This window comes from Zonotrichia albicollis, chromosome 2 (assembly GCF_047830755.1).
Source record: "Zonotrichia albicollis isolate bZonAlb1 chromosome 2, bZonAlb1.hap1, whole genome shotgun sequence".
Classification (NCBI taxonomy): domain Eukaryota; kingdom Metazoa; phylum Chordata; class Aves; order Passeriformes; family Passerellidae; genus Zonotrichia; species Zonotrichia albicollis.
In genome coordinates this window covers 4,844,245-4,868,975 of record NC_133820.1, presented here as the reverse complement: position 1 = coordinate 4,868,975, position 24,731 = coordinate 4,844,245, and the positions used below count along the sequence as shown (strand labels likewise).

Sequence of the window (24,731 nt, the reverse complement as noted above, 5' to 3'; positions counted from 1 at the left end):
TGCTTCACATGTCTGAATGCATTACCTTTAGTAACCACACTTAATATCTTTTTGATGCAATTACAAACCAATGTGACAGAATGTATTTGCTGCTAACCCATGTTGATTGGCATTAATTACATTACTTTTCCTTAATTCATTATTGAAGCAAATCCTGTATCAGTGATTCTATTTTTTTGCCTGGGATCTCTGTCAGTCTAACAGGTCTGTAATTACTCAGGTCATCCTACTTAGAGCCAGATCCAAAACAAGACTTTGGAAAATTTTTGGTACCTAACATTTAGAACTCAAATCTAAAAAGAAACCTCATTCAGCAGCAGATTGAGACTGAAAGCACACATGTCCTGTCAAAGTTGCCTAAAGGCTTACAGTTTTCCTTCTCTGCACACCCAGATAGCCCTGAGATGTCTAACAAACACCCACGGCAGGGCTTTCACACATTTGGCGTGTCACAGCCAGGTCCTTGATTCCTACCTAAAAACCTGGTCTGATCTGATGCTAAGGATTTCCCAGACTTTGTCCAGGGTGCCTGGAACATGTGGTGGTTTCACTGGAGCCCTGGCACGAACAGTGTCTGGAACTGATGGCACAGAGGGGATGCAGCTGTAGCACACCTGGGCTGCTGGTTGCCATGCACCAGCTTTAGTGCTCCTGGTTAGCAGGGGTACAGCATTTGCCCAGCAGGTCCTGTGCATCCACAATTCCATGACTGCTGCACTGGAACCCCAACACAAATGCTACCATTTCTGGGGAGAAGACAGAGGCATTGTCAGCTGTCATTTGAGTTCCCTGAGAAACCTGGAAGAAAGGTGCTGATACCACCCATGAAGCCTGGTCCAGGACATTCTCAACAGGTCCAACACTCAGCAAAGCCCTGCATGGGAACAGGGCAAGGGGAGTTGTAAAAAGGCCTCCTGACTCCTAGGTGTACTAAGTTACATCCTTGATCACATAGGTGAGGTGTAAGGCACCCTGCACTCTTGCAGTCGTGGCACTGTTCAAAAAGAAACCCAGGATTCACTAAGTCAAAAGGTCAAAAAAGAAAGCTGACTGGTTAAATCATTCACCTGGGGAAGGGAGGCCTGCAGGCTCTCATCCCTGAGATGTTTATGTATGCAATACATATGAAACAAAAAATAATTACTGGCCTATACTTTGTATCACTCTCCAGAGAATTTGTATGTTTTTTAATTTCCATAACCAGGCTGGGAAAGAAATCAGCCGTGAGATTATGTGACAAAAGCTTGTCTCCAAAGCACACAAAGGACTGCAGAGGGACAATGGCACTTCAATGGTTGGCAGCCCAACTAACAGCCTGCCCTGGCTCGTCCCACACCCACCACAAAAGCTCATCAATGGCCCATTTTCACAAGTCCAAAGAAGCATGGGGACACAGTGGCAGATGGGAACCCTCAGATAGGAACTCAGAATGAAGGAAAGCCATTCCAGGCTCTTCCTAGGGCTGTCCCAGGAAAGTATCAGCTCCAGGACAGACTCCAGGATACAGACTGGAGCCTGTCATGATGAGCCAACACCGCTGCAACTTTAGCACTGAGGGGACTGTATCCTACAGATTTAGGAGTCATTAGGGGATGCAAGGGAAGTGTCGCTCTAGGACATGAAATAAACGAGGCAGACACTGGACTCTCCAAGATAAAAAAGAGGGAAAGTTTAATTCTGACTCCAACATTTATAGATTTCCAAAAGTGACAGTGGATTGAAGGTGACAGTGCCACCTCACCAATGACACTGCACTGGTCAAACCAACAGTCCATCAAATTTCTCCTCCTCCATAAAAATGCAAAACAATACGTTATTTACAGAAAGTGTCTGAGAAAGTTTGTTACAAGAATGTAAACATCAGAAGGCTTAAAAGAACTTAAAAAGCCAGGGTGACAGAAGAGCATCTCAGGACTGCATAGCACTCCTCGTGGGATGCTTAGGGAAAGAATCAAAGGCAAAGAAAGGGAGAGATCTAGGTGGTTTAGGAAGGAATAGGTAAGATAAATAGATGGATAAGGGGATAGAAAGAACCAGTTGGTGTGAGGGAGTGACCAGGGTTACTGTCCCCTAGAGCAGACCAGCAGCCCTCATGCCAGTGGTGCCAGGAGGGAGGGACAGTGACAGTGTTAGTTACAATCCAGCTGGACTTCTCTGTGGGAAGGTGCTGTGCCCTGAGAGCCAGGGAGGGGGAGAGGATGGCTCATCCCTACTGGGAAAACCACAGCAGGAGCTGGGTTAGGCTGGGAATGCATACTTGACCTCCCTTCACTTGGATCTGGGAGTGTGGAGTTCCATCAGCCTCGCTTCTCCTGGGCTGATGGATCTGGCCTGATTCCTCCAATATAAACACCAAATATTTCCCTTTGTGAGGGAGTGCTGTAGCCCCAGAGGAGCAGCTAAGTGGGCAACAGCAGATGTAGTCACTGCCATGCTTTGTAGAATAACTTGGCTCATTCTTTCTGACAAAAAAACCCCAAAAACAAACCCCAAAAAAAAACCCTTCAAAGAAATATTATAGCCTTGAATCCTGAATTTATGAGAATTCATTACTGGCAGAAAAGTTCCAGATAGTTTTTCTGTCTGTATAGTGCCAGGGTACATAGTCCCTATTTTGAGATGCTGGCAAACTCCATACATTGATGGAAAAGCAAAGGCTGGCAGAGGAGTTCTCTGGACCATTTATACTGATTTTGTAAATTCTGGAGCTGTGTTTCCAAAGCCAGGTACAGAGGATTTTAAGTGTTGGCATATCAATTAACTAAATTAAGTGCTTAAATGAAACAACAACAAAAAAACTCCCAAGTAATATATAAATGCTGGCACAAGACTTGTTATCTGCTGGAAGGGCTCCAGTGGTACAAATGTTATTTTCAAATCAGTGTAAATGGTCCAGAAAAGTCCTTTGCCCGCTAAGTTAAACAGCAGGCAAATGAAGATTTAAAACATGAGCTCTTCAGAGGCACTGGGCTCTCCTCAGGGCCCTGGGGAAGAATACTGATGCTATGATGCTCTGAGGATGATCTGTTCCCTGTTTTCTTAATCTGACCCCCACCCCACAGTGGAAACTCCTTTCTCTCTCTACTGCTTATGAATTTTATTTTCCAACCACACCTCTAGCCCTAGGAGAGCTATCACTGGAGCCTTGTGTTTTTCAAACAGTTGATGCACACATTATCTGAATTTCTTTAGAAGGAAGGGCTGCTGAAGGGTGGGTCCCAAAGCTGCACATGAGAGAAAAGAATATGATGTGAAGAAAAATAAAGCACAAGTGCACAGATGCACTCCTAGCAACGACTCTTACAGTAATATAACAGTAAACACTTGCCTTTCTGCCTGAAAGAACTAGGCTCTGTGCAGATGTTTATATTTACAAGATACAAGTCATTTCTTGCAGTCTTTCCTCAGAGACTTAGCATTAATGTATCTGGCACTAGACTGGAATATAAATTGTTTTCCACAGCAGTAAAAGTGACTTAAGAAATGCTTACCTTGAGGTTACATCATGATTTTCTACATTTTTAGCAATGTGATTGACTCCACCTGTATGTCTAACTGCAAATTTCCTAAGTGGAACATAAACCAAACTGTTTCTCAAGATTTGAGCAAGACAGAACTGCCTCCAGAATGAGCCAGCATTTTTTAACCCTCAGAGAAACCAGCCACCAGGGAGATGCAAGAGCAATCTGGTCTGAGCTTACCTGACAGCAGTTCCAGCATTGACAAACATAATCAGCTAAGTCAAAGGTTTAAGCCTGAACCTCCTTGGGAGCTGAGCAGACTTACCCAAAGATGAAAAAAAGTGGCTAGATTGAGGAAAAGAGGCAGATTTTTTCAGTGATTTGGAAATGCATAGATGTGTTTCATCGCTGTTTTTATCCTCATGTCTGAGTTTATAGCAAATTCAAGAGGATTCTGGGATGGACAGTTGCAAAGAGTCTTCCATGTCAGTGCTGCACCATTTATTTTCACGGAGACTGGATGGCTCCACTGAAGATGGCTGCATGAGAAGCAGATGGATACTGAAGGAGATTCCCCAAAAGACAGGGGAACAGCAAGGAATGTGGGAGACATCACATGCCCTTGTCAAGGAAAATAAGGCCAGAAGTTAATCAGGGCCTATGCCAATATTGCCACTTCAGTAACCCTGTCTTATGTCAAATGTAGGGTCCTCTGGTCCAGGCAACCAGATTTCTGCAAACTGATTAAACTTTGTTTTAAAGCAAATTGTGATTATTGACCTGCTGTGATTATTGCCCTGCTAGCTTCTCTTTATTTATTTAATTTTTTTTACTATGGCCAGTGAAGATCATTTGATTTTTGAGAGATCAGTAGAAAGCTTAAGGCAGGAAGCAACTCTGTGCCACTTATCAAAATTATGCAGATCAGATTATTTCCAGCTTTTATTTCATCTGAACTGTGGTTCCCTATGCAATTTCAGTGAAGGAAGTGTCAGTCAGGTCAACGAGATAAATGAAGGGAAAAAACCCCAACAACCACAAAAAGCAACCCAAAACCACAAGAAGAGAGTCTGAACAGCAGCCTCAGTTTTGTGTAACATGAGCTCCCAAATAATTTTTAATAAACAAGTTTGCCATTCCAAGTGCACACATGCCCACTCACCTCCTCCACTTTCCTGCCATATATCTCAAAAGAAAACCCAGGGCTCTCACCTGCTCCCATGGGGTATTCATTATCCTTCAGCACCCAAAGAACATTTATAAAAAATAATTAAAGAAAAGCAGCCATGCTACACTCTCATCAGGACCTGCTGTGAGGTTGTTGTCCACAAAATCATCTATGTTGTCCACAAAATTCCTCTATGTGGTGTGCAACAGGCCAATAATTACACACTTGAGAGAGACATTGATTATTTACTTATTTTGGAGCTGCACAAGCCTGGATGCCTGGTGGTATTTCACAAATCAAGCACAGTCCATTGGGCTTTCCATGCCATTACTTACACACAAAAATGTTGTGTTAGTAACCTCCCAAGTACGATTGCTAATAATTACCATACAATTACATAGTTCCACCAGATTCTTATGCATGCTCAGGGGAAGGATCTTCACCTACACAGGGATCTTTTTGACCTGCAGGTGTGATTTTTAATATTGTAATGAAGGTAGTTCACCAATATCCAGGTGTGTTTAAGATGCACCTGGATCTGACACTGGATGATGTGATTTTGTGGTTTAGGGATTACAGTGATAGCGCTGAGTTAGAGTGATCATCTTTAAAAATCTCCCAACCCTAATTTTAGGATTACACAGGATGCAGGGGCTTTAAACCTTTTGCCAAGTTGGCAATATATGCATCAACACCTTGATTTACTTCATCCATCGAGCTTGTTTTCTACAAAATGTCCTTGACTAAGGGATGCTAACAGCTTACCTGGTTCTACTGACATACAGCACCTCGTTTTATTTTATGAAAGACAGGAAACCTAGGTTGGGTATTAGAAAGGAATTCCCTTCTGTGAGGATGGTGAGGCACAGGAACAGGTTGCCCAGGGAAGCTGCCCATCCCTGGGAAGTGCTCAAGGCCAGGCTGGATGGAGCTCTGAGCAACCTGCTCTGGTGGAAGGCATCCCAGGAACTATATAATCTCTAAGGGCCACTCCAGCCCCTTCTCATTCCATGGTTCTGTTCGCATTCCATGGTTCTGTTCGCATTCCATGGTTCCTTGGGGCTTGTTGGCAGCTACCTGTCCCACTGATAACTCTTCTTTATTGCTGATAAGGAGCAGGCTATGAAAAACGCTAATCACTTGTTTTTAAAATTTTAAAAGTGTAATAGTCATAAAATGGTTATAAAAATAGCAATATAATTAGAGTAATAAAGATTTTGGACAATTTGAATTAGGACAATATGAGACAATAGAAACAAAGAGTTATGGACATCCGGGTACCTTTTTCTGGGCAGCATAAGCCTGAAAAAGGGTACAGTTAACAGAGGATCAACCCTTAAAAACAACAGCCTGTTGCATATTCATACACCTCATACATGATGCATAAATTCCATTCAAACACAGGATTCTGCCTGGTCAGTGTCAATTTCTTCCTCATAATCCTAATGGCGTTGTCCTGCCTGAGTGAGGCAGGAAGAAGTTAGTTTCTCCTGATAATGGGGCAAAAAACTCTCTTCCTCTGAAAGATTTGGGTGTCCTGTGACTGCTATCCCGCTGTGAGTCCTTTCTTTGGAAAAAAAAAAGTATCCTACATAGCGCAGTTTCTATTTTAACATTTTGTTATCACCTAAAACTACATTTAACACGCTACTTAAGAGAATTAATACAGCATCACTTCCTAACGCAACACATATAATATTCATTTTAACATTTGCGAAAAGCCAAATCATAAAATACGCATTTTTCACACTGGTGAAGAGCAGGCGAAGCTCAAACAGGGCAGCACGGGCCAGGCCCGGCGGGGCTGGAAAGAGCCACCATGGCCGCCCCGCCCCGGCCCGGGCACCGCGCCGGCGCCGCCCCGCCCGCCCTCATGAGAGGCCGCGCCGCTCTCGCGTGCGGGCAGCCCTCTTCGGCGAGGCCATGGCGAGGCGCGGTGGCCACCGCACCGCCTTCCTGTGGTTCGTGCACGATCAGCTGCCCGGGCTGGAGCGCCGCGGGCTGACCGTGACCTGTGTGGGGGACGCCGTTCCCTACTGCTCCCAGGCATGGGAGGTGAGGGTGGGATGCCGGCGGGGCCTTTCCCGGAGGGTGGGCTCGGCGCCATTTCACGCGTCTCTCCCCTCAGCCGCCCTCCCCTCAGCGCGGGGACTGCTCCGGTTTGTGTGCCGTGGGTGGGGTGGGGTGGTGGCGGCGGCATCCCCGGCTGGCAAGAATGGTTCCAGGAGGGCTCTTCATTGTGGCTTGCCCTCACTCGGAGGTTCTTCGCCTTCGCCTTGTTGTGTATTTCTAATCAAGGCTTACGGCGTTTTTAGGAAAAAAGCGCCTGGGAGTGTTTTAGTTGTCTTGGCGGCCATCAATGATGTCCTTTGGAAGGGCAGGAGTGATTTCTTACACACGGAGTTGGTTGGTTTGTGGGACTGCTACTTTGGAAGTGCAGGAGTGACTTCTTACACACGGAGTTTGTTGGTTTGTGGGACTACTAGAAGGAAGCAGAGAAAAAGGTAGAAGCCTTTGTGTAACAGGTAATTTTTCTTCAAGTCCCTGACAGAGGAAGAGAAGATGATGTATGCAGAGAAGGCTCGTACATGGAATAGCAAGAAGCGCTCTCAGAAGACGGTGAAGGAGGTAAATGCTGTTGATGGAAGGCCCTCAGTAGGGAGGAGGAGTAGACGGTATCGGACTCTGTGTGCTCAGTTCCGTAGGATGCTGTGCAATTTCCCCATCCTCCAGCCTCTGGAGGGTATGGCTGCACTAGTAGTACCTATCATTATACGGGTTATGCAGGTAATTGTTTTGGCTTGAATTGAAGGTGGAAATACTTGATACCTCTTTAAACCATCACAGCTTGTTCCTTTGGGCTCTTTTACCAAGTAAAAGTAGTTCTCTAACACACTAGCTTTATTTTTAACAGTATTCTGCAGTGCTTGACTTAATTAATTTCTTTTTTTTAATTTATGCTGAAATTGGCTTTACTTCTTGTCATAGGTTCATGTTGCTTTTGCTTTTTGGTTGTCATTGGTTTAGTTAGTTCTTGTCTGATGGCCTAAAAGCACATCTTAGAGGCAACTGATTTGTTGTTCTGGAGGGGTTGTGTAGTGAACCAGGTCAATGAAGTGTTGTGGCCTATGCACAAATAGAATAATTACACCCTGCCATTATTTTTAAGTTGGTTGGATGTGGGAGAGAGTAGTAACAGTATTGGGGAGAGCAATACAGAAGTAGGCAGTTGGTTGAGTGTGTATGGTTGTGTCTGAAATGGTGCTAAACAGATAATTTCTGCTCTTTACTGCCTTGAAAAGGTGTTTGTCCCTTTTGTTTGCCTCTGTCTCTTTTCCTCTCCCCGCTCTTCTCTGAAGCAGTTACTTAAGAGTTTGAATTATGTGAGGTGTCAGCTTATTTTATTTAATTTCAGTGTTTGTTGGTAGTGTAAAAAATGGTGTGTCCAAGGAAAGAAAGTCACATTTACTGTCTGAGCAAATGGATAATACTGCATTTACTTCTTAGTGCTCTATTACTAGATAATGACTGTGAACTATGAATTAATGGTGAGGATAAATTCCAGGACTTACATGGTGATAGAGGGAATGACAGGATGAGTGTAGTTTGCAGTAACTAGTAAAAATGGATTAGTTAAATTAGTCTAGACTAGAAGGGATGTGTTAGGCAATGTTTTCTGGTTTTGAGGGCCTGCATGTCTGGGAAAAAGCTGTTTAAAATGTGATCATCCTTGTGTCGTGTAGCAGGCTGAGTGTGTGAAGAACTCAGAACTCCATTTTTATGTCAGAGAGAACTAAGTGAAATGGCAGGTAACTCACAAATGGTGGCTTCTGTGTTTCCTTCCACAACTTGTAGCATTTTAGAAGATTGTAATCAGGGAGAGATATGAATAATTGCTTTACCAGAGTAAATAACACCATCCTTAGTGTATCAGTGGAAATAGGCAAATATGGACATATGAGATTATGTGCTCTTGTTTTATTAATCCCAGCCCTGTACATAGACAGCCACGGTCACTTTGTGTACTGAAAGTCCATGTTCCTCTTTTGGAGGTGGCCAGAGCTTGCTTAGATGGGAATAATTACTCATTTGGTTTTAAATAGTTCAAACTGATAATTAACTTTGGCTGAGATGGTTATCTGCATTCTGTGTACCTGGGTGTGGATGTTATTCCCAATCTGGGTTTGAGTGATCAGGTCTGTAAGGCTGACAGGTTTCTTTTCCCTTCCTATTAAAAGCTTATTGTTCATGAATGGATTTTCAGAGCAATCCAAAGACTTCCTAAAGGCTTTATCAGCTTTTCATGAACCTGTTTCCTAGTCAAACACAACTAACACATGTGTCTGGTGCTTTTTTCATAAAACTTAGGGAGAGAAGTTATAAATTCTAGTTGGAAGAGTTCCTTGCCTGTGGCAAGAGGTTGAATTTAAGAAAATACTTCTTTTTTCTTTGCATTACATTTTGTAAGTTTAGCTGTAGTTCTTCAAAGCAGTAATGGGTTGACAGAGATACTGAAGAGAAATGTTGCTTTCCTGGCCTGCAAGGATCAAGGCACTTTAATATGTTAAACTTTTCCACCTAACCACAGCTATTAGTGGATATTGCATTTTCCTCTGATGTAAGGAGCTGAAGGACTTTATTTGGAGCAAGGAGACTTTTGTTGTTGTTGTTGTTGTTTTTTTTTTTTTTTTAACTCTCTCATCTTTTCCAGACTCGTAATGTGCCTGATCCAGTTCCTGCTCCTCTGACCACAAAGATGCCCTGTGTTACTCCTTTGCCAGATGCCTCTGCTCTCTCTTGGAAGAATGATCAGGGTATGGTGATTTTAGAGCAGTTGATCCTGGTAGATAAGAGCTTGCTCTTTGAGGGTATTCTCAGTGGTACCTGTACAAAGACTGTTTGCATTTTGCTAAAAGCCATCTGTCAATTATTTTACACTACTGGGCTACTGCTGTAAAAGGTAGAAGGACATCAAAGAAAATACTGTTCCCCCCTCCAACCTCCAAGAATTGTATCCTCTGTTTTTTAGCTCAATGAGAGTATAGCCACTAACAGTTTCTTAACAGTTATTTCAAGGTTTTAAAGAAAAAGGTAATTTTTCAAGTCCTATATTTATGATTTGACAAGGTTAATCCAAGTTCAGCATAAAAGAATACCTGTATTGATTTCAAAGGGTTAAGAATTGCTAGACATCAATGTTCAAAATTGGTATGATAGAGGTATTAAATAAAACAGGGGCCTGGCCTCATTGGGAAAATAAAAGAGGGAATATGCACTTTATAACATCCTGACTTGCTTCCTTATTGAAAGAACTCAAAAACTAAACCTTTCTAACCTGTACCTGTCTTCAGATGGTTGTAGTGAACACATTTGTGATCTTCTACCCAATGAATATTACATTATCCTGAAAAATGATAAAAGGTAGTGCTTACAAGGTAAGTCAAGAAGCCAGTTCATATAAGCTGTGTCTGCTGTGTGGTTAAGTCTCAGCTCCAGCTTTTTACCTCAGTCTCTTGAACTGTTTTCATGTTGTCATGGTTATGGGGGAGCAAGAAACAGTAGCTCCATAAAAAGTGAAATGCTTATTAGTGCCCTCTGTGCCAGGGGTCATGCTCTCCTGTCATTGTGATGCAGATTTGATTGGGCTGATCATGCTGGCTGCCTTGAGTTGGCACAATTCATCTTTTAGCTGAATGAAAAGCATTATGATAAAGGATAATTGAGATACATTTCATGATGCTGCTCTTAATATTTCCCAGTTGAAGTTCTGTATGGTTCCCTGGAGCTGTATCCATTTTTTCATAAGGTAGGAGAGGTGTCTTTCTTGTGACCCCTGGGCTTGTACAGTTTAAAACCCACATAAGAGGGAGCATGACCATTGAGGCTTAGGGCAGCTGGTGTTAAATGTCCTAAAGACTGGCATATAAAATTATTTATGTGTGAGTTACACATCTCTGGTAGAGCAAGTGGGGCTTTTTTGATGAGGGGCAGTAGAGTAAGGTTTAAATAGCTGTGTTAAACTTCACTGACAACATTGTGACAATCATGAAGAGAAGGATTAAGGTGTACTGTAAAATATTTGTCATAGTTGGATACTTTTTAATTAGTAAATGATAAATCTGTTCCTTAACATTTGTGTTGGGTATTCTTGCCAGTTTCTTTGGGAGCTCATTTGGTGGAGAAACAATCCTTTTAATTAGCAGACTTCTCATCTTCTTGCCCCACAGGATTCCTACCAGCTCGTTTAAGTGGTGTAAGCTGCCAAATTTAGCTTGTGAGGCTGTTTTGCAGTCACTGATTTGTTTTTTCCCTAACCTTATTTTATGAAATAGCAAAGAGATCTATCCTTAAAAAGAATTATGGTTCCTGTTGAATTGTAAGCCTCTCAACATCATGTGGGTTCAGTTGCTTGTACTTGTTGGGTTTTTTGCCCCATCTCTGCACACAGCAGGATCTCTGGAAGGTGTCCAGCGTGCCTGAGTTCTGCATGAGTGTTGTTATCTGGGACACAGAGCAAGAGCTGTGTGTTTTGCATGGTTGTTACTCTTCACTCACTCATAGGAGAAATTTCACCAAAACTTTCCCTGGGTGAGGGGAGACCAGCATGGCTTCTGTAACCACTGAAGGTGGGTTTGTTCTTTTTCTTCCAGATATGGTTGCAGACATCTTCTACTTCCTGGACATTTACAGCTACGGGAGGCTGCCGCCGCACTGCGAGCAGCGCTTCCTTCCCTGTGAGATTGGCTGTGTCAGGTACTCCCTGCAGCATGGCATCCTGGCTGATTTCCACCACTTCATAGATCCAGGTGACTTCCAGCAAAGGCAGAAGAACTGGGGTGAGAGGGAGGCTTTCTGGGCTCACTGCTGCCCGGCTTACACTTCTGCTATTCAGACAAGTTTATTTCTTTGATTGTAAATGGTCAGACTTCTTAAAGTACCACAGCAGTGCTGAGCTTGTTTCTGAAGAGAATTACTGTCAGAACTTCATGTAACTCCTAAGAGGGTAGGCTAAACCCAGGAGGTCCTGCATGTATTTTTGCTTTATATTTCATGTCAATGAATGTTTCTTTTAGTTGAACCTAAACCCACTCTACAATGCACTTTGTTTTTTAAAGTGCATAGAACTGAAAAGAAGTTTTCCAGAAATAGTTGTGGCACGTTCACAAGGCCCCAAGGGAAGATGAAGCTGCTCCTTTCTGCATGTGAAGCTGTGGTGTGTAGTGGAGAGTTAAGGATCTGTCCTTGGTGGTGTTGGATGCTGATTGTGCTTTCTCCTCTTGTTTGCAGAAGTACCACCACGTGGTTTTCGGTACCACTGCCAGGCTTCTAGTGAGTATTAATGGAGAAAAAGGATGGTGTGCAAAGGTGTGCAGTTTTAGACTCAGCTTATCTGACCTCTGTCCAAATGTTTTGTAAGTCTTGATAGTCCTTGTGTGTGTCTTCAGCATGGAGTGCTGATTATCATCAGGGTAACTCCAAGGTACTGCTTTATATTTAAAAGTTCTTTTTAGCAGCTTGGCATATATTAGGAAAATTAAAATATCTGCACCATTGTTGTCTGGTTTGGCCTGCCTGTTTCCTTTGTGACTCTCAGTAATGTTTATAGACTCCAGTTTGTTTCTATTAGGACGCTTCCTCTCCTTGTGTACAGAGGGAACAAACTTGGCCTGTGTACATCTAATACTTGGATGATGGCCTTTTAGAAGGGGCAGGAGTGTGAGTGTTTGCTCAGAGCCCAGAGCTGCTGACAGAAGCAAGGTTTTGGTAGCTTAAACACAGACCCTGTCTGTGGAGAGCAGTGTGTGTGTGTTTGTGTGCATATATATGTATACAGATAGATAAAAAGGAAGAGGGAACTGTATCTCTTAAGGAAACTGGACTTCTCACAATTTTGTGATTTTTTTTTTTTGTTGTTGTTGTTTGTTTTTCCCTGTCCCCCTTGCCCCTCCATAGGTGATGAAACCCACAAGATCCCCATATCTGGATTTCACCATCCTCGTGCGTGTTACGCAGTCGTCCTGCGGGAACTCATTGAGTTTGCCCAGCCAGCCAGGGGTGCTCGGCCTCGCTTCTTCTGCAGGGTATGGCCCAGGGCAAATCTGCATCTCCCCTTCTGCTTTCACTCCTGCTGGGTGGCCAAGGAGAGAGTTTACACTAAAACCTAATCAGTGTGCATGTAAGTGGGCAAAGACACTTTTACCAGTGTGTCCCAGTTCTGGGCAGGAAGAAATGGCCTCTAGAAGCCAACCTTTTTATAAAGCAGAGACCTAATTTTCTGCCTTTTTATTTTCAGCCTGCACTTCTGGCTCTAATCTACTGATGAACAGGGTCTTTTGTTCTCTGACATTGTTATGACTTTGGTTAAGGGCTCCTAAGATTTGACTTAAATTGGATGTGCTCAATGATAGTCAGAAATCCTGGGTTTTTGAAAGGATATTTTTACGTTTTCGTGACTCTTTTTCCCATGAGAATTACACGCATCTTAAATTTTTGCTCAAGTTTCATTTTTCCAGGCAACAGAACAAAATGTTACGATTCAGAGATGTTAAAATTCCATAACAGGTCTATTATGTTTCAATTTCATTCAAACCTAATCTTAATCCTTAAAAAATAGGGAGGGGCAAGATACTGGGTTCCATCCATAAATACAGGGCTCTGAAGAAGTATGCATGAGATTTGGGTCCTCTTCTAGACAGTCATCAGGGAGATTGCATTCAGTGCCACAAACAATTTTGCTTTGGAGATGGCTCTTTCAGACCTGGGTAGAAGTCATGGAAGTGTCAGAATTCTTTACTGTACTCCTTTGAGATGACAGAAAATTTTTCCTCCAGTCTAATGACAGATTCCGAATTAACTGGTGTCTTGGTCGAATGGCCAGCATAACAGGTAGGGAATGGATCATTTTTGTCTATCCTTTTCCCCTCCTACCCCCAGAAATAAGGGCTGAGTAATCATGGACAGCTGTCTTTGTCTAAATAGCATGTCTCAAAGTTTTCATAAAAGCTGGTTCTGATAGCTAGAACTCCTTTGCATGCTCCTTTCTCCCACCACTTTCCAGAAAGCCAGGTTTTATTAAATCCACTGGTGGAATATCTTGGAGCTTTGATGCTGTGATTAGAGGCTGGGCTGTGAACAGGGACTGAGGGAGAAATGAGCTGAGCAGGATATCCAGTGACTCCTGTTCTCCTGGCCTGGATTTTCACTGCACTGTAGGCATTGAGAGCCACTGGGAGCTTTTTGCAGTAGAAGACCTGATAATGAAACTGTACCAGAAGAAATACCAAAAGGAGCCATCCAATGTCTGGGTGTATAGAAAACTGGATGTGTGCCTGTGGGATTTCTCCAGTAATACCAGGTGTGTGGGGTGGTTCTTGGTGTAAATGTACCTGCTTTCAGATTCTTCTGTGTTGGTACAAAAAGTGATATTTGCTTGCAGTGCTGCAGGAGCATATTGGGTGATTATGCAGTTAGTTTAGAAATAGACTCTAGTGCTTCCTCTGCTACTAATTTAAGAAAAGAACCAATAATATAATCTTAAATTCCAGTACATTTTAAAAAACTATGTAAATTATTCTTGGAAATCTGCTTGGAAAATGGATTTTAAGATCCATTGGGTTCATTGTTGTCTTTTTATAGTTGGGCAGTTTTGTGTTCCCATGAGTGCCTTCACCCTAGAGGGGGACCTTAAGGAGGATGGAGAAATGTACTTTAAAAGACAGGTTTGGAGAGGAAGGTGAGGGTGTTTATGCTAGGAGGAGCTATTTCACATTAATGGGAAGCTTGAAATGGTTCAAATGGTTTAAATTCCATTTGTCTGTTAGAGTTCTCTTTTCTCCCTGCCCCCCAGCTCAGCATGAAGCAGATTTCCTGATAAGCAGACCTTTAAGCTCTGCATCAAGTACTTGAACTCTGTGAAATTTTAAAGGTACTGCATGATCACAGCAACAAAAAGATGCCATTTTTAATATTTGTTCCTGTTCATCTGGCCAGACCAACTGTTCTTGTTGATTAACAATGTAGGTGCTTCGGAAATAAGCCTGAGCTTCATTTCATGTAGGTGCAAGTGGCATGAGGAGAATGATATAATCTGCTGTGCTCTGGCATCCTGTAAGAAAATGGGGTGAGTATTGCTTGAGGAGTTGACTCCAGAATGATGGCTTTTATTTTGTTAGCATTGCAGTGCTGAGAAAAGTGTTAATTACATTAGATTTCATTGTTTGACTTCAGAGGTATTCTCACTATGCTCTGGCATATCTCTACTTTGGAAACTTCTATACTGCCTGACTTATAGTGTAGATGCACAAGGTTCTGTAACCTTTTTTTGGGGAGAAAAGAAAAGTAAATAGTTTGGAAATGAGGAAATGCCATTTATGATCTCTGTTGGCAGCAGTGGTAGCACTTAAAGAGGCAATAATAAATAGTCTTTCATTCAAAAAATTCACCATGGACTGCTATGCCCTGAAAAAAGAAAAAAAGTTGCTTTTCACACTTCTAAGTGCTGCATTTGATAATGTGGGGGAGCAGTTTGTTTTTATTTCATGTGTAGTTGTACACCACACTGGTGCTCTTGGAAGGATGCAGGGCTGCTGGCAGAAAGTCCTTCTGCCCTCTGCTATCTGTTCTGTGCATCTCAGGCTTTGGCTGCTTTTGTTTGCCAGCTGAAGAACATAAAATGCTGTGCTTCCACACATCAGCATTCAAACCCTTAGCCAGACCTTTCTTGTTTTCCTTTTTTCCTTGGTCAAGTTACTGCATCAGTAAATCCTTTGCTGGTGTGTATGGAGTCCCACTAACAGCAGCTCACCTCCCTCTGCAAGACTCTGATAGTGATCAAGGCACAAATACCAGGATTGTAAAACTGGATGCTGGACATAACCAGGTCAGATTTTTTCACTTGATACCCTGATTTATTTCCAGTTGCCAATTTCACACGAGGTGTTTTGGCTTTGGATGCTGTCCTTTGTGACATATGTTGGGCAGCCTGATGAACTTGCAGGGTTTTGACCATGATCCATAGCTTTGATGGACAGTGCTGTATGTTTCATGTTAGCAGATACATGTACCTTATTTTGAATATTTATATTTTCATACAGAAAATGAAAGCTGAGAGTTCTGGATGCAACAAACCTTTGGGCTGTCCAAGACAGGATCAAGAGTTTGTTCCTTCTAATTGTGAGTTTGAAGCTTCCACATTTTTTTAGTGAAAACTTAATCCTGTTGTTACTTTTTCAAATTTCTGGGCTTAGATGTTGCCTGAAAGTGGTGCACAGCTCACACACTGGAGACTCAAGCAGGAAGAGCTGGCCTTTTCTTACTGGACAGAATCTTAGGGTCAAAAACATCTCTTTAATTTTGAGTTTTTCTTAGAAATGTTGCTCTCTGATTTATGTTCTTCTGTTACCTGAAGCCATTCCCATGCCCAGGTACTTTGAGGCAGGGTCATGTTTAAAATATTCTCCATGTTCATAAATCATTGTATGTACAGACTGAGCTGGTCCTTGTTCCAAGTGTTCTGCCACAACTCAGTTAAAAGACTTCTCTTTTAAGGTTTCTATTTGCAGAAAGGATGTTTTTACTAGAAGGCCTCTGAGCTCAGTTCATTTGGCTATTTCATGGCTAACCTTCAGAGGAGCAGGTCTGCAAAATAAATAAGAATTGAGAGTTTGCAGCTTGATATTTTATGCATAAGATCCATGCTGAGTTAAACTCTGTTCCACATGGAAATCATGATCTTATGCTCTTGGTGTTTGTGGAGGACACAATCTGCTTGACTTTTTGTATCTGAGCTGTTGAATAGGTTCAGCTCCACAGCATGAAATACAATTCTGTTACTTTATGCAAGCTTTAAAGGCTGATTTGATGTGCAAACTGTATTTAATTTATTAGGTGATTCTCCATGTGGTGTGAAGACCTCCCCTTGTGGAACAAGTGTTGTACAAGGAAGAGGAGTTATTCGGTTGCTGAGAAGTGCATCTGATCTATCCAAGCCTTTCAGTAATTGAAAATCTTTCACATCCAGGACAGCTGTAAATTATCATTTTCTTTGTTTCCCTAAGATAACTAGTAGTTTCTCCAGACTGCAGTTTTTCATCTTCTGTGCAAACCTTGACAGTTGAAGTTCTTGTTAGAATGATAAAACTATTGAGTGGATTTAAAGACTCTTGTTCATTATGTACAGGAAAACTTATTTTGAAGGGACCTAACAGTCCCATCTTTAAAACTGCATGCTGTGCTAGTTATATTTCTTAATGAATAGAGTGCAAATTCAAGATTGATTAATCAATATAATTGAATTAGAAGAATTCTTTAGTGACCAGTGTGTAAACAACTTAAACTTTTTGCTTTATTTCTTTTTTTTAATAGCCTTCCCATCTTCTCCATGTAGAAGATGGACTTTGTATAACAGTCCTGCTTCAAAAACTGATGCAGGGCAGGAAGTGTTGAAGGTGTGAGGGGCTGCCCTAGGGGAGTTAATTAAAAGTCTGTAGTCCCAAAAGTTTGCTGTAATATATCAGTTATAGCCATGAAAAATTTGAGTGGTCTTTCAAGGCAAAAAAAGCAGATTTTATGTAAAATGTCTTGAAAGAAATACTGTGGCAAATTTATCTAGCTGTTAATGTTCTTAGAGGCACAGGCTCTATTATATACATCAGGGACAAGTACTGCATAGATTTTTATTTGCTTGCATCAGTTTTCTTTTTAAGAAATGCATGTCCCTCAAACTTTAGAGACTGAAGAGAAGTGTAGGTGTTATGGGGTTGGTTTGGTTTTGGTTTTTTGATAGTTTTTTTTTGGAAAGAGTATCAAATTCAGACTGATACATTTCACAAGAGTTTTGTCAGGCTGGGTAGATACCAGTCATCATTATTTGGGGGCACATCAAAAGTGCCTTGACATTTTTTAGGGAAGTTAGATGTTCCTTTTTATGGAGGTAGTGCTGGGACTACTCCCCAAAAAGTTGTCTGTCTGAGCCTTGTGCTTAGTCCATGTGTCTCCTAAGCAAGTGATTCTGAGAAATAAGAGCTTATTTTGTTAAGTTGTTCCTAGATTTTGTAGCAACAGATGTCCAGTTTTGAAATACTATTTCCATAGCAACTCACTGTGTGAAGATTTCATTCTTTGGTAGGTACTGAAACTCAAGATGAGGTGGTTCATTCCCTTGTATAAGGAAAAAAACTCAATAAAACAAATGCAAGCAAAACCCAAAATGCAGCCAAAATAAGAGGTTTATTTGAGCATGCTGATCAGTGTGTCAGAAAAGGCCAAGTGCTGCAGTTGAACCCTTTCTCCCAGTGTTTTAGGATCACTGAAGCATTTCTATTCTTACCCAGCTGTTCCAAATTCAGCTCTATCACTGAATTTCCTCAATTGATTCTGTGTTTCCTTCCTTGGAGGCTGCTGTCCTACCTGCTGGTTTTCACCAAATAAGGGCCATTCAAGCTGTAAGGCTGAAATTTACCAATGGAGCACCTGGGAATGTGTTAAGTGACTGACAGTGTCTATCAAGTAGTGCTAAAGGCTTTTCTGCATTTGTATAGACTTGTCCAACTTCCTTAACTGACAGCCACTGCTGCATTGATATTTCATAATGTACAGAGCTGTTGTTTTTGAAGTATTTTCAGAGTTCACTGTTGCAATAAAAGTTTGTTTCAGTTCTTATGTAGGAGAGAATTTATTAAAAATTGTTGTTAAAACACTTAGTCAGTATTAAGTACATAAACCTAAGAAGATTTTTTACTAAGCTTAATGTATTACATATCAAGAGTGAGATAAAGAATGTGAGCAGAAGTGGGAAAATGCCATTAGGATTCTATGGCATATCTGTACCTTGCCACCTGTAAATTAAAATAGCACATAAGATGTAGAAGATCTAATTATGTGCTGTAGGCAGTGGGTTGTTAACTGGGGCAGTGACTGTCTTAGTGTAATAACCAACAGCTCTAGAGGGGGGTTTTGGTAGTGAAAAATGTAATATCTGTGCCATTAGAATGAGTACACTAACTTAAAGTAGCCCATTTCATAGTGTTACTCTGCATTTATTGTGGGGGAGCCCTAACAGCTGCTGAAGGATGATAGAAAATTCTTTCATTTTGGAGCTCTGCTTCCTTGACTGTTCTGCAATTTGCAGCTCTTGATTTCTGGAAGAAAAAATTCTGAAAAACGAGTTTAATAAAGTAACGCTTCTCTCCTTTAAGTAAAGATGAGGGTTTGCAGCCTTAGCCCACATTCTAAGTGCAAGGAGTAGTACTGGTAAAGCACAAACTGTGTCAAAATGAGGCCCAAATTCTCACCACTTGAATGATAAAATTCTGAAGGGGACACAAAACCAAGACAGGGCAGAATGGCTGTTGAGCAGAGTTTGAGTGGTACAGCCTGGGAGCTCTAAACATGCACCTTCCACAGGATAAAACCTAATGGTGACAGCACTCTGCACGTGGTGTTTGGTAGCACATCTGGTGAACTGGCTGAAGAGCTGGTTTTGTAAATGAGACATCTGATAGATTCTATCAGACCTGACTTTCTGCCCTCCTGTTGGAGAAGCTGACTCTGCTGTGACAGGAATGAGTAAAAAGTCATCCTGGTTTAGCACACACATTGCAGACTTAATGGGTATTTTTGCTCATTTTGATAGCAGTAGACAAGTGGTTAATTGCACATTGCTACTCTGAAGGTTTTGGCCAGAACAGTTGTCTGAGGATCATGGAAACAATGACTGCAGTGACAGCTCTGCTGATGTACATTGACCTGTTATGTTCTTTTACATTCTGTTCAGAGTATGTTAACATGGAGTAAGCAGCAGTTTTGCTGTGCTTCTAATTTAACTGTTACTTATGCATTGCTGGCTTGTCCACCTTCTCCTTCCAGTAAACTGCAGGAACCAGGGATGTGGCAGAAGTTCCAGCATTCTCTCAGAAGCACACATAGGTACTGTAGATACAGCAAAACCTGGTGTTGACATCTTTAACTTGAATTTTGCTTTGGAAGGATGATCTTACCATTAACTCTCAAGGTGAATGTGACTTTAGCCTTGTCCTTCATGGCCAGCTGCCCATTCCCACTCAGCTGCACCACAGCAATCCTTCTTTTTGCCCTCCCTGTGCTTCACCAGATGCAGCTTTGAGTGTGCTTTGGCTTTCCTGTCCCCATACCTGCACACACACAGCACCTCTGTGTTTCTCCCAGGCACTTGTCTCCTGTGTGTTCCTTTTCAGGGGTGAGTTCTGTCAGGAGCTCTATGGTCAGCCTCTGCTTGCTTTGCTGTTTGTCTTAAAGGAGGTGATACTTGAAAAATCACCAGGCTCACCTGGACCTCTTTCCAGCACTGTGTGCCACAGGAGTCTTCCAGGCAGATCTCTGTAGAAGGCCAAGGGCTGCTCTCCTGAGCTCCAGGACTGTGATGCTGCTTTTTGCTGTTTTCCTCCCTCTTTGGGGGTTTGTGGTTACTGAAGCTAAATTTGCCCCCCTGTCCTTCACATCCCTGAGCAGTTATTTCTTGTCCATAAGGATGAGATCCAGCAGGGACCACCTTGGCTCCTTGGCCACTTCTGAGTGTCAGGCTCCTCCCAGGTGTCTGAAGGCCTTGAGAGCTCTCCTCTGGCAGGGCTGTCTGCAGCTCACATCCCCTGTTGGCCTGTCCTCTGTGTCCAGCCCAAGAGCTTCAGCTGGCCCATTGTCTGTTCCCAGGTGGAGCTCTGCATTCCAGCTGCTCTCACATGGACAGCAGCTCTCCCTGTCACCTCCCAAGGGTGAGAGAAGCTGGCAGTGTGTGATGTGTGGGAAGGGAAGGCACACAGTGTTATCCAGGGATGCTGGATAACAGCAACAGCTCCTACTCGTTCCATGGGGTGTGTCCTGTGCCAGCTGCCTGGAGTCAGGTCCATGCTGAGTCATTCCCCAGTAGCAAACTTGCTGCCATTTCAGGGATTCTGGCCCTTGAGCTGTTACAGTCAAGTGGTGATGTGCTGAAGGTCAGAATCTTCTGAATAAGTACTTGTCTGGAGTGAATGAAAACCTCTATTCTAGGAAAGCCTGTTTTGATTTTCTTGTAAAATAGTTGTGTTTATCTTTATAAATTTTTAAAAACCTGCATAATTCTCATAGAGTGGCTGTGGTTTTGGACCTGTTAGGGTTAGAACTTTTTAATTCAGCTTTCTGCTAGCAAGGATTTCAGACTTTGCCCAAAAGTGAAATCACTCAAGTGTATGTGTGAAACTGAGTTTATTTTCTGGCTGATAGATAGAAGTAGCTGCAGCTGACTGCAAAGACTTTAACAACATCATTCCTTTTGGCAGAGTAAATGTACTGTGGTGGAGCAGGAGAAAAACAAGTTTGTTATCTAGTTTCTGCCCTCCTGGTGACTTCTGCAGGATTATCATCCCTCACTGTCACCCCTGAGTGGCCAGCCAATCAATTTTATTGCAATGATTTAGTAAAATGAAGAAATTGGCAAACACTTCTATTAATCTAACCCTGCATTATCTCTATTCCTTCACTTTTCTATGGTTCTGTCTTAGAGGTTCCCATTAACCTTCTCTGCCATTTTGACATAATTCCCTTCAATCCCTAGTGAACAGGTGAAGTGCAGCAGAAGTTACAAATTCCCTTCTGTTGGGCTGCAATAATTTTAGTAGAGCTCTAACACATCCAGAATTAATCTTGGAGGTTTGATCATTGTATTGTGAACTTCATCAGGCAGAACATTGCCTCGGTGTCTTTCCTGGAACAGTTGGTACAAGTAAACAGAAAAGGAGTGCAGTTGCTCTAGCAACAGGGATGCTGGGATAATTAACTCCTGTCTTCCTGACAAGTTGTGAATTGGGCACTGTACTGAATCTGGAAGTGGGCAGCACCAGCCTTTGTGTGTGTGTAATACTGGAAACGCTTCCCAAGATCCTGAGAAGAGTGGGGAAAGCAGTGAGAGCAGATCTTGGTGGTTGTGTGGGAAATGGGGAGGGGTGGAATCCCTGGTGCCAGCTCTGTGTGCATTGAGGACAGTGTCTCCCAAACACAAGAGCAGTCCAGGAATGCAGGGAGATGGATTGGGAAGACTCTCTTGTCTTCACAGGGATCTTGTGGCTGCATCCTGGTGCATTGGAAAGCAGGAAGAAGCAGGTGTGGGCTACAAGGGAGGAATCCCTAAACACTGGCCAGGGCTGTAGGGGTGTTGTTAGGAAAGCAGATTTGTTCTCAGGAAGGGTTCAGGGATGAGAGCAGCAGCACTGGGAGTTGCAGACCCATGCAGTCCCTCCAGCCAGCTGTGCTGCATCCCAGCATGCTGGGGAAGCTGACTGACACCTTTTCCAGGCTCTTCTCTCACCTTTGGAAGTCACAGAGAGCACAGGAAATCCACAGCAATGCGAGGCAAATGCTGCACCCATCTGTCAAAAGGGTGATCTAGGAAAGACTGTTCAGTTCCTCTGCAGTCCTTGGAAAAATCATGGAGCAAGCCTTCTTGGGATGTGTTTGGGTACATGAAGGAGAAATGGGGGACTGGAAGGAGTCAGCATGGATTTGCCAATGCTAAATCATACCTGACAAGCCCATTTGCTTTCTGTGATAAGTTTGTGAATAGAGTTGAACATAACTAAACAGTAGTTTACTGATTGCTATGTGAAGAATAAAGTAGGAATTTACTTTTCTACCTGGTTATACATTTTCTCCTGCCTTCCTGCCTTCTGAGGGAAGTGGTTATTGAAGTTCCGTATAGATACATTAAATCTTTGGAATTAGTTAAGTATCACTAGCTTAATTTATCTTCCCTCCAAACTCATTATTGCTGGTTTAATTCTGCATAAGGTTGTGGCTATACTAGAGGTAGCTCTTGGAGTTATTCCTTTTTCAAAAGACAAACAAGACAGGCAGGACATGAATTCAGTCACAGGAAAACCCTGGAATAAGGCATGAGTTTGAATATGTGTGTTTGTGTATTTCTGGCTGACAGAGTAGAACAAATTGGTTGAGGAAAAATGCATAAAGCATTCTAATAAATGCACTACTTTCAAGGTATTTTAAAAAAGGTAAAAAATGGTGCAGCACTGAATTATCTCAGCCATAGCTCCATGTGCTTAGTTGATTTCTCAGTGCAGAAGTGAGCTTAGCATTGCAGAACTTGAAGCAGTTCTGTTTTAAATGTTGTCAAGTTGGACTCTTGCTTTTCCTCTGCTAGCTGTTATGGAATCTGCTTGCAGAGAATTAAATTCATGGGTTTGGGGGTCATTTTGCAAACTCCTCTGTATTCTGTGGCTGGTTTCTTTAGACAACTTAGTGCAGTTGCTTACTGCTAATCTGTATTTTCTTCATGCCTAAAATGACCACTGTGCAAGTGTTACTTGAAGACTTCAGCTGACAAACAACAATTAAGCTTCACCTATCCCAAAACTGAAGAGTGTGGGACAGGTAGCAGAGTGTTACAATGGTTTAGTGGCCACTGCAAGTTTCTGGCTATATTCTGGCATTATTCTGCTGATAATTGTCAAGTCCTTTCTCTGGACTTTCCAGTTAGGATCTTTGAGAATCCACACTGTTATCCCTCACTGTTATTCCTGGTGGAGGAAACAGGTTGTGCTGACTAATGTCTGTAACATTTATAAAAGAAATAGCTTTTGTTTCACAGGAGAGATGTGTTACAATGGTAATTAGATAATTCACACTAGCCTTGCTTGTTACAGTGAGACTGGAATACATACCAGCTCTGAGCTATGCACCAAATTTTTTTATCTGCCTTCAGCTTCTCTGTGAAATGTTCTTTTTTAGCCATCCATTTTTGCAAAGTTTTCTCATGCATCATGAGAAAAGGTCCTCAGAATATCTTGCATTTCAGATTATCCATTGCCAGAGAGATTTGGATTTGTGTGTTCTTTGTAAAGAACTCCTGTGGTTGGTCTTTGCCGTTGTTATTACTACAAATGAGTAATTGTATTTTAAGTATTATGTAAAACAAAAGTAGTCAGAAAACAAGCCAGAATTACAGTTCTGGTAGGGTGGTTTTCATAGTTTGAAATCTAGAAAATACTGGTCCTGTGTGGGAGGATGGCTGGTTCTTCTTTGAAGTTAAATTTTAGATTTTTATTACAGTAACTGTTTGGGGGTAAAGGGTATGTGGGAGGCATTGCTGAAACTCCCAAAGTTGAAGATGCAGTAAGGAGTTTTGAAAGGAGAAATATTTTACTGCAGAAGTATCTTAGAAAAACCCACCTTTTTTTAATTAGCTTTGATAGCCATTGATAGTCCTTGGGGATGGACAGTCCATTCTCTTCCAAAGATACCAGTGGTAGGATTTCCCTCCACATTTGCACATAAAATGCAGTGCTTCTGATTAAATTGTTACAGTTTTGAACAAAAAGTTATTTTTCCTTTTTCCTTCCACTCCCTCCCCCTTTTTGTTTTAATTAAGGATGTACTTGCCATGTACATGCTCTCACATTGTCATTTTTTCAGAAGCAGCAGGAGCAGTGGACTATTTCTGACTTGCCCATGCAACAATCAGCAGGAAAAAGTAATGTAATGAAAATTAGGAGCTCTGGGAGCTAGAACTCAGAAATTCAGGAGTCAGACAGTAAATGGGCTACTAGAGTGTTTCTAGTTCTTATCAGCTGCTCATCTAAGTTCTTACCTTATCTGTGACATTATTATGTACTGTAGTCCCAAATAGGGGACTCTCTGTTGTTTTTTCCATATATTTATTTATATGTGTATGTATAACACATAGAAAATACACATTTAACAAAATGTCTTTAAAAATCATCTTGCTTCAGCCTCCATAAAAACAGTTCCTGTGTTGAACAGTGGTGAAAGCTGTGACATTTGCATGACTCAGTAAACAAGACCACCTTTCCTTGATGAAATGCAGTTGGTGACCTTCAAACCTTTTGTGGATCTGGGGATACATCAGCAGCTCTGTTCCTCTGTTCTCCAAATAGACCTGATAGTTTCTTTTTTCAGAAAGTTGGAAGGCTGGAAGACTGGTTATTTTTGGATGACTGGGTGCAGCAGTGCTCCATGTGCATCTTTTTGCTGTGAGAGTGTGTGTTATTGCTCACTGTTCATCAGCTCTTATTTCCAGGGAAGCAAGAATGTTCTCTCCCAGAACTTGAAGGCAGAGC

The 24,731-nt window shown here is 42.1% G+C and overlaps 1 protein-coding gene across 1 annotated transcript; it reads left to right on the top strand.

Annotated features, from left to right (window-relative positions):
• The first annotated feature begins 6,495 nt into the window (after positions 1-6,495).
• MAEL (maelstrom spermatogenic transposon silencer) lies at positions 6,496-24,344 on the top strand. Its single transcript, XM_005490994.3, has 12 exons — positions 6,496-6,684; positions 7,171-7,257; positions 9,341-9,443; positions 11,280-11,435; positions 11,917-11,958; positions 12,583-12,710; positions 13,461-13,515; positions 13,843-13,984; positions 14,687-14,749; positions 15,376-15,508; positions 15,723-15,801; positions 16,516-24,344. The coding sequence occupies exons 1-12, from the start codon at positions 6,553-6,555 to the stop codon at positions 16,629-16,631; spliced, it is 1,236 nt and encodes a 411-aa protein (XP_005491051.2). The 5' UTR covers positions 6,496-6,552; the 3' UTR covers positions 16,632-24,344.
• Positions 24,345-24,731: the final 387 nt, after the last annotated feature.